The sequence below is a fragment of the Neofelis nebulosa genome, chromosome 2, assembly GCF_028018385.1.
Source record: "Neofelis nebulosa isolate mNeoNeb1 chromosome 2, mNeoNeb1.pri, whole genome shotgun sequence".
Lineage (NCBI taxonomy): Eukaryota > Metazoa > Chordata > Mammalia > Carnivora > Felidae > Neofelis > Neofelis nebulosa.
Window position 1 is genome coordinate 25,540,678 of NC_080783.1, and position 14,654 is coordinate 25,555,331.

At 33.4% G+C, this 14,654-nt stretch overlaps 1 protein-coding gene across 6 annotated transcripts in view; it reads left to right on the top strand.

Moving 5' to 3' along the window:
• ERBB4 (erb-b2 receptor tyrosine kinase 4) overlaps positions 1-14,654 on the top strand; it is a 1,148,410-nt gene that overhangs the window by 1,108,103 nt on the left and 25,653 nt on the right. For all 6 annotated transcript variants that reach the window (XM_058706132.1, XM_058706147.1, XM_058706154.1 and 3 more), the window contains 3 exons: positions 1,027-1,173; positions 3,333-3,430; positions 4,999-5,169. In XM_058706132.1, the coding sequence (XP_058562115.1) occupies positions 1,027-1,173; positions 3,333-3,430; positions 4,999-5,169 (416 nt within the window). The remainder of the gene's footprint in view (positions 1-1,026; positions 1,174-3,332; positions 3,431-4,998; positions 5,170-14,654) is intronic.

Here is a 14,654-nt window from a genome sequence, read left to right on the forward strand (position 1 = left end):
CAGATGGACATGGAAAAGAAAGCACGGTCCTAATTAATGGATTTTATATTAAACCATATTTTGCATATTATATGCACCAATCAAAATTCACCTGGTGAGACTCCTATACACATACAGCTCTTTCTGAACTTACAATCCTTAACCTTAAGAAATGATAACTTCTTAATTGTATAATTATTAGATCACAAAGAAGAGGTCTATAATATGTATAGTATTGTTCAAATCAGAATCATTTTCATCAATGCTAGCTATTTGCATGTTAATATTTAGGGTATTTGCTTTTACAGAACAAATCACTCTTCTAGTGATTCAAGCAGGTGATTTCATTATCTAAGGGATCAACTATTATTGATTCCTCTCAATTTTGTGATGCCTACTTCACATGTATTATGGTATATATGGATCATTCCTCACTCAGGGTCTCACAGGTATTAAAGAAATAAATCTGTGTGTGTGTGTGTGTGTGTGTGTGTGTGTGTGTGTGTGTGTGTTTTCCACTTGTTCTCTTTGTGTGAGTTAAAGAGAGAGCCATGATTATTTATCATAACATAAGGTATTCATTCTGGCACCACAGCTTAGCCCATAGGGCTTTTAATAGCAAAGAGGTTAATGTCAAAATTAGTCAACATCAGATTTTGCCTGCAATCATATTTACTTAATACTGGATATACATGTTTATAGTAAATTGTTTGATAGACTTTAATGCGGTGTAGTGAAAATTAACTAGAATCAACAAATGTTAACATTACTTAAAAGTAGACATGGGGAAAAGATTCTGTGTTCTGATACACACTCTGAATTGTCTCTGCTACTCATTAAAAATTTCAAGACAATAATAAGATAATTGAATTTCCCACAAAGATTTTGTCACTGGGCTTCTGCTAATGAATATAGAAATCTGAAGAGCTTTTCTTTAGTCTAATTTTGATTGCCTTCTAGGGAGCTTTCTTTTGTCACTGGCATACTGCTGGTTTATTCAAAGTATGTTGTTAATATGCTTATGTAAATATTTGATCTCCAATTTAGGAGTTACCATATGGGAACTGATGACCTTTGGAGGAAAACCCTATGATGGAATTCCAACCAGAGAAATCCCGGATTTATTAGAGAAAGGAGAACGTTTGCCCCAGCCTCCTATCTGCACTATTGACGTTTACATGGTCATGGTCAAATGTAAGATTGCAAAATAATTTCATCATCACCATCATCACTCTTAGTAAAGCAATAGTACAGATTAATCTACCTGCATAATGTTTTTGTATATTGAAAAATGTAAAAGTCCAAAAATAATTATGAAAAGATCATGTAAACACCTGCGTTTTGTGATTATTATGAATAGGAAGCAATATCATGCTTCCATGTTATGAAGTCAAAATTATATGACTCTTTCTCTTCTGATTCATTTCACTTTGATTCTTATCATTTCCATGACAATCACATTGTCTTTCATAAAGAGATGTAATTAGTTACAATAATGTTAGTAATCTTTATAGGAAAATAGCAGTCTAAACAAATGATCTGATATAAAGAAAGAAAGCTTGAAGCTGATAGTTGAAAAAATGAATTAAATGGAAATAGGTTTACCAGTTTTAGTCAACAGGAAATTAGCAGGACAGAATGGAAAGTAGGAAGACATGAATCTATAGTCAAATAAAAAGATTATGAATGTTTACTTTTTTTTTCAATTTGATCATTTGTTTACATCAAACGCTCTTACTTTTTTTTCCTCCTTTCTATGCCCCAGACACATACGTATTATAAATATGTTTTGGCAGCCTAGGCTCTTAATTTAAATAGAATTAAGGAAGTCTCTGGAGTTTCCTAGTTAATTTAAGTGAGATTAACATTCAGCAATCTTTCTTGTGTAATCTGGGGTTTTCCCCTTTCAATTTACACAGGGTTAGCAAAGAAACAAACTGGTGAAGGTGAATAAGCATCTTATTAATAAGAGACTTTGGACCCAGGTCTACTCAGATTTATATTCATGACATGTGTGATACATTCTGACAGTGAGGAAAGAAATAAAAAATGTGCCTTCCAGTTCAGGTCAGCATGCCCTTTTCTCTAAGCATAGTTCTATTTACTCTCAATATTTAGTTAGAAAGAAACGGATACCTCCTGGTGAAGTTAACCTTTTTAGGTTCTAATAATTCCAGAAACACCTATTTTCTCATTAGCATCTTGGTATCAACAGCAATTTTTTGTGTATGTGTGCAAATGGATGCATATAGTGCAGCTTTATTAGGAGAGAGAAAAAAATCAGGTGATATTAATGATACATGAAATGACACCCAAAGACTTCCCAGAACAAGAATAAAAATTGAACTCCCAGAAAAAAGAAACTCACTTTATAACTTTATTGAATCAAGCATCTTCAGTAGTCATCTATGCAAAAAACCTTAAAAACATGCATACATTATATAATTTGATCCCATAAGTAGCATAAGAAATGATTTATATACTTCATTTTGATACTCTGATGAAACAATGAGAAATCAGGAACAGATTTTGCCTAATACAGAGTTTTACCTTGCTTTTATGAGTTTTAATACCTAAGAAAAGGGTCACTTGGCAAGAAAATCAAGGAAAGCTTAGTACTTGTATTCTTGTGATCTCATCAGCTAAGCAGAGCCTGGGGAGATAAGACCCACTTTATCTAGACTCCCAGCTAAATAATAATACATACCTTGAAAATTGCTGATAGTATTTTTATGCTGCAAAGGTTACTAGTTAGATAAGCTAATGGCTAGTGCTGAACAAACATTACCAATTACTTTGCATTGTTTTTTTTTTCCCCCACCAGGAAAAAAAACAGCTTGAGAAAGTTGCTTTCTATTTCTTTCCCCACCCCCACCCCCTCCCCTGTGCTGGTGCACTGCATTGTAACTAAAATTTGTATTCTATGTCACTCCTAATAGAAAATAATAAATTATGTCCCCATCACCTCCTCTATAGCCATCCAAGAAAATTTTTAAAAAAAGAAAGAAAGAAAAAGGAAGCATTCTCTCCACTTAAGAAAAAATATAGGAGATTCTGTAAGTTCCTATAGTTAGCCTAGGGTTATGTTTCATAAGAAGAAAAATTACTTTTAAATTAGATCAACAGAATAAAAAGTTTCTCTTATTCACATTTACTTATGAACATCAACAAACTGCTTGAGATAGAACCTTGCCTATTGGATTATTTCTTTCTTTAGCTTTCTTTGTTTTTTTTAGATCATTATTACTAAAACAGTATTTTTCAAACAGCCTATGTTTTCATAAAATTTACATCCTACTTCTTCCTAATTATGGATAGATACAGTGACTCTTTTACTGTGTGTGAATTTCTAGGCTGGATGATTGATGCAGACAGTAGACCTAAATTTAAGGAACTGGCTGCTGAATTTTCGAGGATGGCTCGAGACCCTCAAAGATATCTAGTTATTCAGGTTGGTACATATCTGGACACTGGAACTTTGTAAATCACCATTCATAAATCGATTAAGCAGAATATCATGTGAAATGACTTATGGAAAAGAGGTTTCTAGTTGATGTCAGAACTCCTTCTAGGAATCTTGCCTTAGTATTCAAGTGCCTCTGCTATTGAATGGCCAGATAATTATGATTATCCATATACATAAGAAGTCCTTATCCTCAGATAAACCTTCTAGCACTCTGCTTTTTGTTAACATTATGCGTTAAGTCATGTCCATTATGATAATCTTCCCTTTCAGAATAAAAGGAAGATGGATTTTTGTTTTAATCTTGTCCAGGTTTTAAGACAGTGAATTAAAAGTGTCAGTATATTGCATTCAATTTCCTAAAAAAATATTTATAAATATATTTTGTTTTGTTAAGGGAGATATACAGTATCCAAGCAATAACTCAGATTCCAGTGAATGGACGTACATATGAATCAAATAACAGTCCAAAAGAACATTTTATATTAAACACTAGAAACACTGGATTGGATAATTTAAAAATTATAATATATTTCTCTATGATTATTTTGCCTAAATCATAAACAAGTGGACCTTGGGTTACACTGAACTAATTTTCCTCAATGAAACAAGGTAACATTTATCTTCCTATTAATAGTCTGCCATGAAGATAAAAGTCAGGATTTAGAATCTAATAGTTCCTAGTTATTTTTCTCCCAAATTAACTTGCATAAACTGCTTATATACAAAAATGTCACATAATTTTGAAAAATAGAAAAAAACATATTTAATAAATATAGGAGGCAAAAAAAGAGTAGGGTTTTGGTGTCTCTCCCACCCTTGTTTATATTATTTGCCACTTTTGCTGTGATTTTTAAAGCTATCACTTTAACAGTGTCATTCTATAGATTAAATCATGGGGGCGCCTGGGTGGCTCGGTCTGTTAAGCATCTGACTTTGGCTCAGGTCATGATCTGGTGTTTCGGGTGTTCGAGCCCCGAGTCAGGCTCTGTGCTGACAGCTCAGAGCCTGGAGCCTGTTTCAGGTTCTGTTTCCCTCTCCCTCTGCCCCTCCTCTGCTTTGTCTCTCGCTTTGTCTCTCTCTCTCTCTCTCAAAAGTAAATAAACATTAAAAAAAAAAATTATGGAGCCTACATGTCCTGATAACTCTACCCTATCAAAACAACCAAATAAAATACAGTAAAGATTGAGAAGTCAATTGCCCTTTATTACTTACTCTTAAAGTCACAGCTCAAACAACATCTTGGCAATGAAGCCTATACAGTTATTCTCATGTCTGAAATAGATTATGCCTCCCTCAAAAGAGCCATAGCATACTGCTTTAATTACCTCTAATGGCGTTTATCACATTCTATTAAATGTATTTATCTTACCGTGTCATATCTAAGTATGTTATAAGCTCCTTTGTGACTGGTAAATGTGTTAAACAGTTATTTTTTAAACGAGTGCATGAATTTTCAACCACTTGTTTTGATATTACATAAATTTGCTGCAAAGTCCATATATTTAAGATGAAGAATCTTTGTTTGTTTGTTTGTCTGGTGGGCAAACTTTTAGGGTGATGATCGCATGAAGCTTCCCAGTCCAAATGACAGCAAGTTCTTTCAGAATCTCTTGGATGAAGAGGACCTGGAAGATATGATGGATGCTGAGGAATACCTGGTCCCTCAGGCTTTCAACATCCCACCTCCCATCTATACTTCCAGAGCAAGAATTGACTCAAATAGGGTAAGAAATTATTATATACCACCTCCCATGTTATTTCTGAGAAACAAATCATGCAAACATATTATAAGCACTGGAATTACAAAATAATTATACAGCTCAATTCCGGGTGATTCCTAGATTAAAAACATACTATACCAGGGAAAGACATGCCATATATAGTTAATTTTGAAACACAAACATAGGTAATAGAATATGTACTCCGAAGTATTTTTAAAATTTCAAAAAGAGGAATGTTGCCTTTGTCGTATGTTACTTAAATCTTAGTTTTAAAAAAAAATCTACAACCAATTCAAGCTAATAAAACTCTGTTTATATAAATGAAAATTCTTAACAAGATAAGCTCTTTAAAAAAGATGATAGGACTTATTTATTAGTCAAGAGGTGATACAAGTACAACCTCTTTCACTCAAGAGACTTTATTTCCTGTCACTTTGAAGTCGAAATAGAAAACTGCAATACTTTGAACTATATCAATCCTTTTGGGGAGACTGATGAACCAATTCTAAGATGTAGATTTAGGTTTTGAAAGAAGCTTCTGAAAAGAACTTGCATTTAATTTTAAATATTAAGCACACTCTATATGACTATCATTCTTCTTCTGAAAACTGTCAATCCATGTGTTCATTCATTTGTTTATTTTTTAAAAAAGTATTTAATGTTCACTCAACATGTATTGAGTACTCCTACATGTAAGGCATGATTAGACACTTGAGATTCAAAGTATTTTGACATAATCCCTGGCTTCAAGAAGTGTCTGGCCTGCTTAATTTAAGAACATTATCATAGCTGGTGGAACAGACAACATTCTTTTTGTCTTGACCACAAGCATAAGAAACCTTTCAACTTGCTGCTCATTTTCATAAATGAAGTTTTTTGCTTTATTTCAGATCCACAGCAATTACATAACACTTACCTGGTGTTTACCCCGTGTCAACATATATACAAACCTGGTGTTTACCCTGTGTCAACACATATATATTAAGTCTCTTATTCCTTGCAACAATATCATTAGGTTCTATTATCATTATCTCCATCTTAAAATGAAGAAACTTGTCACAATTAAGTGATTTGACTGGTGTCCAACAGTTAGCCAGTGGGAGAGTAGGATTCTAATGTAGGCAGCCTGCCTCTATCACACATACTGCTGCCTCAAAGTTATTGGAACATGTCATTTTCATCATATGGTTATTTTTCTTGACATCGACCTCAATGTTTGAGATACATGCAGTTTGAAAAATCCCCCGGGTGATTATGAAATGAATCCTCCAACTTCTCCCATACCTTTTGCTCATTTGCTCCATTTAGAAGGGCTGATGTAGAAGAAGGCAAAATAAATACCTCAATTTTTCTTTTCTATGAAAAATATGTCAGTGCATCCCAATGGGGAGAAGACAACTAAAAGGTTTGCAAATTAAATCAATACTCATTGAACATTAGTCTTGTTTATGGGAAGGAACAAAGTCCTTAAGGTGTATAAAGGAAGCAACTTCCCCCCCTCCATATACTTAGCAACATGGCCAAATTATAACTTTGGTGATTGTAATTTTATGTGACAAATGTATTGCTTTTCTTAAAATAGAGACGTTTCAGAAAATAGTTTTCCTTCCTTAACATGAAATGCTATAGGGCCAAGAGCTTGAATCTTTTTCTTTTCATAAGGCATCTCAGATTTCAACTTTCTGTTCATTTTAATTTATGCTCAATGCAAGGAATTCTTAATAAAGGTTTGAGTTAACTAAATGAAATTAGTGAGACAAAGTAGAAGCCACATGAGAAATTATTTGGCCTTCAGTTATCATTTCTTATTCCACATTATTATTTAAACAATGTTATCGGTAGATTTCTTTTTAGTTTTTCAGGTCTTTGTTAGGGGAATTGTGCTTAAATACCATTTTATGTTCAGGCATTAAGAGGCCTGATTAATCATCTGTGTTTTCTTATTTTAAAAAAATCTGGTTTTATGTAACTTCATCTGTGTTTTCCTATTTTAAAAAACTTGGTTTTATGGCACTTCCATGGTAATTTCTAATTTGTGCAAATGCTATTTTCCCTTTTTCTTCCTAGAAAGTTAAGTTATATTATTTTATAGTTAGAAAATAAATTACTTCAGTTTTAGGTTCTGTGGCCAACTTATGTGGTAAGGGAATATCTTAAAGTGAATTTTAATCAAGTGTTTCTTGAGCATATTTGCTAAACTTTGAAACCAAAAACTAATTCAGCTTTTAAATATAGATTCTTTTGCTCACTAGCTGATAAATTTTACATGTTGTTCTTAATAACTTTACAACTTGTTTCTTCATATGTAAAATACATACAATGGTAGTTAACTTATGTGATTGCTAAACAATTACCCTTTAAAAAGTGCCAGGCAAATACATACTTATTCTCTTTTAAGAATCACTCAAATTTCATTTGTACTTATTTCCTTTTCAATATCATATATCACAACGTTTTCTACATATTATCTAGAAAAACCCTATTGATTCAATCACTACTTGACTGAGTACTTCTGCTGATGTGTTTTTTTTTATAGCAAATAAGATATAGATGTAATTTATTCTATGGTGCTTTTATTTCAAAATCTGTATGTATTTTGATACATGTCATGACTTTAAAGCAATGAATCAATTAAAACTACAAAGCTGACATTTATCCAGCAAGTTGATAGATACAGATGCAAGTGTTGCTAAAAAACACCCAACAAATTTAGACCTGTTGTTGTTATTATTATTGTTATTGTTAGTACCTTTTTAATACTATCTCAAATACTTTTATCACAATAATATACCAAAAATGCTTACTCTAGCATGATGAAAATGGAAGAACATGAGAAGCTATCTAACTTCTACAAACTTCAGGTCTGTACATCTGTAAAATGAAGATTTAAAATCTACTCAGAAGTGCCTGGGTGGCTCAGTTGGTTAAGCGTCTCACTCTTGGTTTCAGCTCAGGTCATGATCTCAAGGTTTCGTGGGATTGAGCCCTGAATCAGGCTCTGTGCTGACAGCGCAGAACCTACTTGGGATTCTCTCTCTCTCTGTCTCTCTCCTTCTCTCTCAAAATAAATAAATAAACATCAAAATATCTGCTAAGAATATTGTGAAGGTTATCTTTTTAGGATACCTAAGTGTGTTCCCCATTGATGGATATGTAGGAGATGCTCAATAGTGTGGAAATTAATGAAGACCAAACAAATGAGAGAAGCAAAGCCTCTTTATTCAGAGCTTGTTATAGCAAGGGACTTCGCCGCTGCCACTTGCATTTTGGCAGAGTCTCAAAGGCACACAAGAGTGGGAAAGCTTTATCTTCAAGTATGCCTTGGTTGGAGGCTTTTGAGGTGGGGAAACTATAAGAGGGTAGGTAATTAGAAGTGGGACATCCAGTGTAATTAGTTACAGGTATGTATTTGTCTTTCTCTGGTTTGTCCTAAATTGAAAGTGGTGACAAAACTTAGAGAAGCTATTAGTTACACAAAGGCCTGACAACTTTGGTTAAGTTGTTACATATGTTATTATTTAGCTTCCTAGATTGCTGCTGGAGGTAAGAATCTGGCTTCCTGCAAAACTTATATAACAGGACTGGCTTTCTGGCCTGTTTATTATAGATACGGTTTCCCAGGTAAGTTGCTATTAAGTTGGGGATTAGACTTCTGTTTTTATGTATGATCTAGCCATTGTCCATTTGTGTATTCAGTCTTTCAATAGGTTTTGGGCTCCATGACTGCCTTCTTTCTCTCTTGATGTATCTATTAAAATACATAATGCCTGATGTTTTGAATTAAATCTGTGTACAATTTTTGAATTTCTGTGCAGATATTTTTCTGTTCATGTGGATAAAAATTGTCTTTTTCTTTTGAGTTACCTAGATTTATATTTCTCTGGCATAGTGAATTGTATGCCAAATACAGGAGCAATGATAAAGATAGCTAATAACTTGATATGACTAAAAATATTTTAGCCTAATGATATTGGAAATTTTAATTTAAAATCTTCAGTACATTTTTGTAGAGAAGGTTTCAATTTTTGCAGGATCATTCAGTCATTTGTGATGAATAGTTTTAAAGATGCAGTATTCTACATCTTTCCAAACATATCAGCTAGCTCTCAATTATCCAGGCCAGGGGAAGACAAAGGAATTATAGCTGCTGCACATTGGTGGAGCAGGTGACCCACAGTGGTTCTCTCATGACAATTTCCACTTCTTTCACATCTGCTAAGAAATAACTACATTAACAGATCTGATTTTTTCCTCCTCCTTTTGACCTCTTTCTTCCAGAATAGGTTACATGGATAGGTTGAGAAATGAATAAAATGTAAGCAGAAGAAACAAAGGATGAAGAAAAGTAAAGGAGCTTAGTATCTCAAAAATGTGATCAGTTTCTAAATAATTGGTTGTAGGCTGAATATTTGTTCATAAAGTGGGATCTTACACACTTTATTTTGTGCTACTATCACTTTTCCCTCAAATTAAATTTTGTAACTTTGATAAAGATATCCTAGTAAGGCTACCACACACATTGTAATTCCCATTAAGAGTTTTACTAATTCATCACTTAGAAAAAATAGAGGGGCACCTGGGTGGCTCAGTCATTAGAGAGTCTGACTCTTGATTTCATCTCAGGTCATGATCCCTGGGTCATGGGATCAAGCCCCACATCAGGCTTCATGCTGAACGTGGAATCCACCTAGGAACCTCAATCTCTCTCTCTCTCTCTCTCTCTCTCTCTCTCTCTCTCTCTCTCCCTCTCTGTCTCTCTCCCTTCCTCTTTTCTTCTTCTCTGCTCATGCACACTCTCTCTCTCTAAAATTAAAAAAAAGAAAGAAATGCAAAGCACTTTGGTTTCCCCTATAGGATTTATGATATCATGCCAAATATGCTTCCTAATGATGTATATAAACTAGAAGAAATTCAAGCAAAATGATGATGCAGGGACAGGGATATAATGATGTCACTTTCCATAATGACATTTGAAAATATAAGAGTTTCAATTACATTTGTTTTTACTGTTCAACAGATCAAAGCTATGATTTCTTATTTTATGGAATCATAAAACTAGTAATAATAGTATCAGCTAAAACTTATTGACTGCTTACTATGACCAAGGTACTATGCTAAGTATTTTAAATTTACTGTTTCACTTTTATTTCACAAAGCCCTATTAGGTAGACACTAATATTCATCCCATTTTAAAACTTAAGAAAATTGAGCTGTGGAAAGTTTAGATAACACAAATGATAAGAAGCAAATCTAGAAATTGAGTCCAGCTTTCAACAATCCCACATGGAGGCCATACGTAAAATAACAGTGTGGTAGGGGAAAGTTCCTCATTTCAAGTTCCTATTAAACTTCTTACTATGTATGAAACTAGGACTTTTCATTCACTTAATGGTAATTGTAAAAAAGAAAATAAATCGGATGTCAGGAATGCCACTTTTTAGAACAAACTCTGGCGTTACAGCCCTAGTTATATCATTTAACTAAATTCAGTTTCTTCACTTTAACGATGAGAAAATTGAGCTATATTGCCTATTAAGTTCTTTCTAATTTTAAAAGTACCTTATTATCAAATGACTTTTTGAACTAAGTATTATATTTTATGAATTTATATATTATCTTCTGGCAAATATTTAATTGGAAAATGTCCCAAAGCATTTTGTATTGCCTCTGCACCACATGCTTGTGTCCTTATGTGATTGAATATAGAAGAGAAAAACTTAAGGACACAAGTTAAGGAAGCATCTCATAGCTAAATGATGTAGTGGGAGAGTTTTGTGATGATATAACAAGGTTACTCTGGTTGCAATTTACCAAGGATCAATATCAATTCTAACAACAGCTGCTACTTGATGATAAATGATTGTAGTCTCAGGATATTGGTTTTACATTTCTTCCAAAATATGACAAGGATTCCTATATAGTATCTTAGATGTGATTGGGATTTCTTTTTGTTTTTCTTTCTTTTTTTTTTTTTTTTTACTCTATTAAACCAAAAGAAGGAGCTTTCTTACTATGACATGCCATTATCACTAAGTATTTTTTGTCCCAAAGTTTTTCCCATCTAAGTAATAATTTTTATATTGTTCAAGTTATTAATTAGGATGGAAGAGTAAATGAATTAATATGTTGGATATTTATCATGGGCTAGGCACTGTGTTGAACAATGAGGGTGCAGAGTTTCAAATCAAAGATTTGCCTAAAAAGAGTTTATATTTTAGTTGGGGAGATAGTATTCTGCCAGCAATATGCTAAGTATTTTGGGAAAAAGACAAAGGAAACCAAATTAGCCTAAGATCGTCATTCTAGCTGCATCATTATTAGAGGATGAGGGTGTAGCTTGGAACAGAAACAAGAGTTTCAGTAGTGCAGGTCTGAAATGGGTCAGAAGGAAGGCTGAACAATAAAACAAACCAAACAACCAAACAACCAAACAAACAAATCCTATGTGAAAAAAGGCAAGGAGATGTTTTTTTAAGTCTACTTTAAAAATCTTAGGTTTTGTAATATTTCCATATCTATACATGCTTGAGAGCTCTTATGTTATCAGAGGAGATGGGGTGAGCTTCCTCCCAAATTTTCTATTTTTTTCTTTGTTATGAAGGCTTGAAACATGACTTTGAAATCTCTTGCTTCTCATTAAAATCATCCAATTCAAGCTGATTAAAAAGCATCTGCAATCCAAAGTCAAAACAGTTAATAACTTTAATTTAAAATTTACTTGAGACACAAATACTGAGTTAGTTCCATTTCAGGCTGACATAGCAGGGTAATTTTATAATGTACATTTATATTAATAGTTAAATACTTCATACTTTGTGTGAGAAATAATTGTTTAAGGAAACTAAAGAAACTTAAGGAAATAAAAAAAATCATCCAATTCAAAACAAAATCCTTTTTGGACTTCCTGAAAAACAACTCTTAAATTTCTCTCTTCTGTTTCTTTTGTCATGACCATAATTCAGGTCCCCTCATCACTTTACAGAAATTACTACAATATCTCCTTAACTGACACCCACATTATTTTTTTTTTTGGAAATGGGCTCAATATATATAAATATATATTGTTTTGTAAATATATAGTGTTTATGTTGTACAAAATGAAAGACACTATTACTGAATATTTTGAGCACCTGACCATTTATCAGCACTAATTCTTTTCATTTTTTATCCTCATTGGTTTAGAGTATACCTATCATTTTTATAATAGGATAAATTTGAATGATCTATGTTATATTAGATCTCTCTTTATATGATATATAATCCTATTGTCACCAATAGCTGAAGGATTTAGAAAATTCCATGGTCCTTCCAGTTGACCAGTGTCTGCAATTTATTTTCTACTATTCTCTGGCTCACATACACACAATTTCTCAGAGCTCTAATCTTATCCCACATAGTTGATCTCTTTCAAAATATAGATCATGTTGGTGCTTTCTGTTCTAGTTCAAAAGTGTGGGTAGGTAGTTAATTTAACAAAGAGGTATCTTTCCTTATATAGTATAGATTTGTCTCTTTTTTCTTTTTTTAATTTTATTTTTTAACATTCTTTTTAAAGTTTATTTACTGAGAGAGAGAGAGAGAGAGAGAGAGAGAGAGAGAGAGAGAGAGGAGTGGAGGGGCAGAGAGCTAGGGAGACAGAATTTTCATTCAGGCTCTGCACTGTCAGCATAAAGAAAGCCCTGTGCAGCGTTCGAACTCATGAACTATGAGATCATGATCTGAGCAGAAATCAGAAGTCAGATGTTTAACCAACTGAGCCACCCAGGTGCCCCAGGGATATTTGAGAATATCCCTCACCCTCTCAAATGATAGTATTTATGCAGCAAAATATCAAGTGACCTTTTTGTGCTATGTTTTCTCTACCATGATTTTCTTAAAATATGGATATATTATTTTCCTTAGACTACTTTTTGTAAGCTTTTCTTTTCTTTTTATTTTCCCCACTGCTATCATTCTTTTATATCTTGCTAACTTCCTATGGATTTTCACTGAATTTAGATTATGATATCTTGTTAAACATAATGAGAAACCCTCTATAGTACAAGCTCTAGATTCTTCCTTTAATCTTTTATTTAGGTATTACAAACAAAATCAATCTTCAAATTCTTAAGTAATAAAGAGATAATTTTTAGACCTCTTTCTCTAATTGTGTCTTCAGGTATCATAAAAATTACTTCTGGCAGATTTAAACTTTGGGTGCATCTCCTTGTTGTAGTACATTCTAACTATGTATTATGATCTCCTCTATAGTTGTTTCTTTATTCTGCAGAGAATCTGCTTTTTCTGTTAGCAAATGATTGTCTATATTCCCTTCAACATTTTTTTCTTATCATAAATTTAGTTATTCTCTTCTTCTCCAATCTGAACACAAGGTCTAGTTCTCCTCATGTGTAAAGTTAGGACTAATGCCTATAAATGTGTGCTTACAAATGTAATAGAGGTGGAATATTTCCTATGTCATGGTAGATCAGAGTGATTTCTCCACTCGCGCTACAGGCTGAAGTGGTAACAAGACATTTAGAACTTCCCAGCTTCAACCTTGATGGAGAAAAGAGGTTGGCAATACACACATACATACAGACATCACAACATATTATTTCTTGCACTTTCAAGTCTCATGCTCCCATTTCTACATAGACATGAACCTTCCTGACCACATCAACAATATAATCTTCTTCCCTATCACTTGCCAGTGACTTTTCGTTCCTTTCTTCTAGCATGTATATCCTTTTCTGGTTTTCCCTAGTTGAAATATAACCAGTAGAATAGATATATAATCAGGGTGGTTTTGTCCTTGACCCAAGTAAATAGATCAAATAAATATAATAATTTTCACCACTGACATGCCCCCTTGTAATATGAGATGGATGCCTAAGTAATTATAAAATCATGGAGTGTCAGAGCGGGAAGGGGTCTTAAAGGCCTTCTAGCACAAACCCTGTCATTTTATAGATGCATAAACCAATGCTGGAAAAAAGAAAACCTATCGCTCAGCATTCTTTGCTTTTAAGGGAGAGGTGGGAAGCCATGTTGCAATTTTTCATGTCTAACATTCAATCCTCTGTTGGCTCTGTCTGGGTTTTTTTGCTGGTCAAACCATGGAAATCTTGATTTTGACTTCTAGTATAATGAGATGTAGCATCAATTGGTTTAAAGGCTCCTGCTGGGAGTGCAATGAGAAGCCAAAGACCCTGCTGCTGTTTTGCCTCTTCTGTTTATTCTTCTGTGAGACTCCCTGTAATCAAGAGTTAATGGTTCAGGAGGATCAAATGGAACCCATAGTGCCAAGAACAAAAACAAACAAAAAGAAACCCACCAAAAACAAAAAAACAGGGACAATGACTGTCTGGGGACTTAGTAACTATCATAGGCTTGAAAATAAAATGATCCTTACACGTTTCACAAATGTTTCAAAAATTTTACCTGCAAACCTAAATATAGCCACCATTTATTGATCCCATTTTTATGTGTCTGGTTCTGCTCTGAGC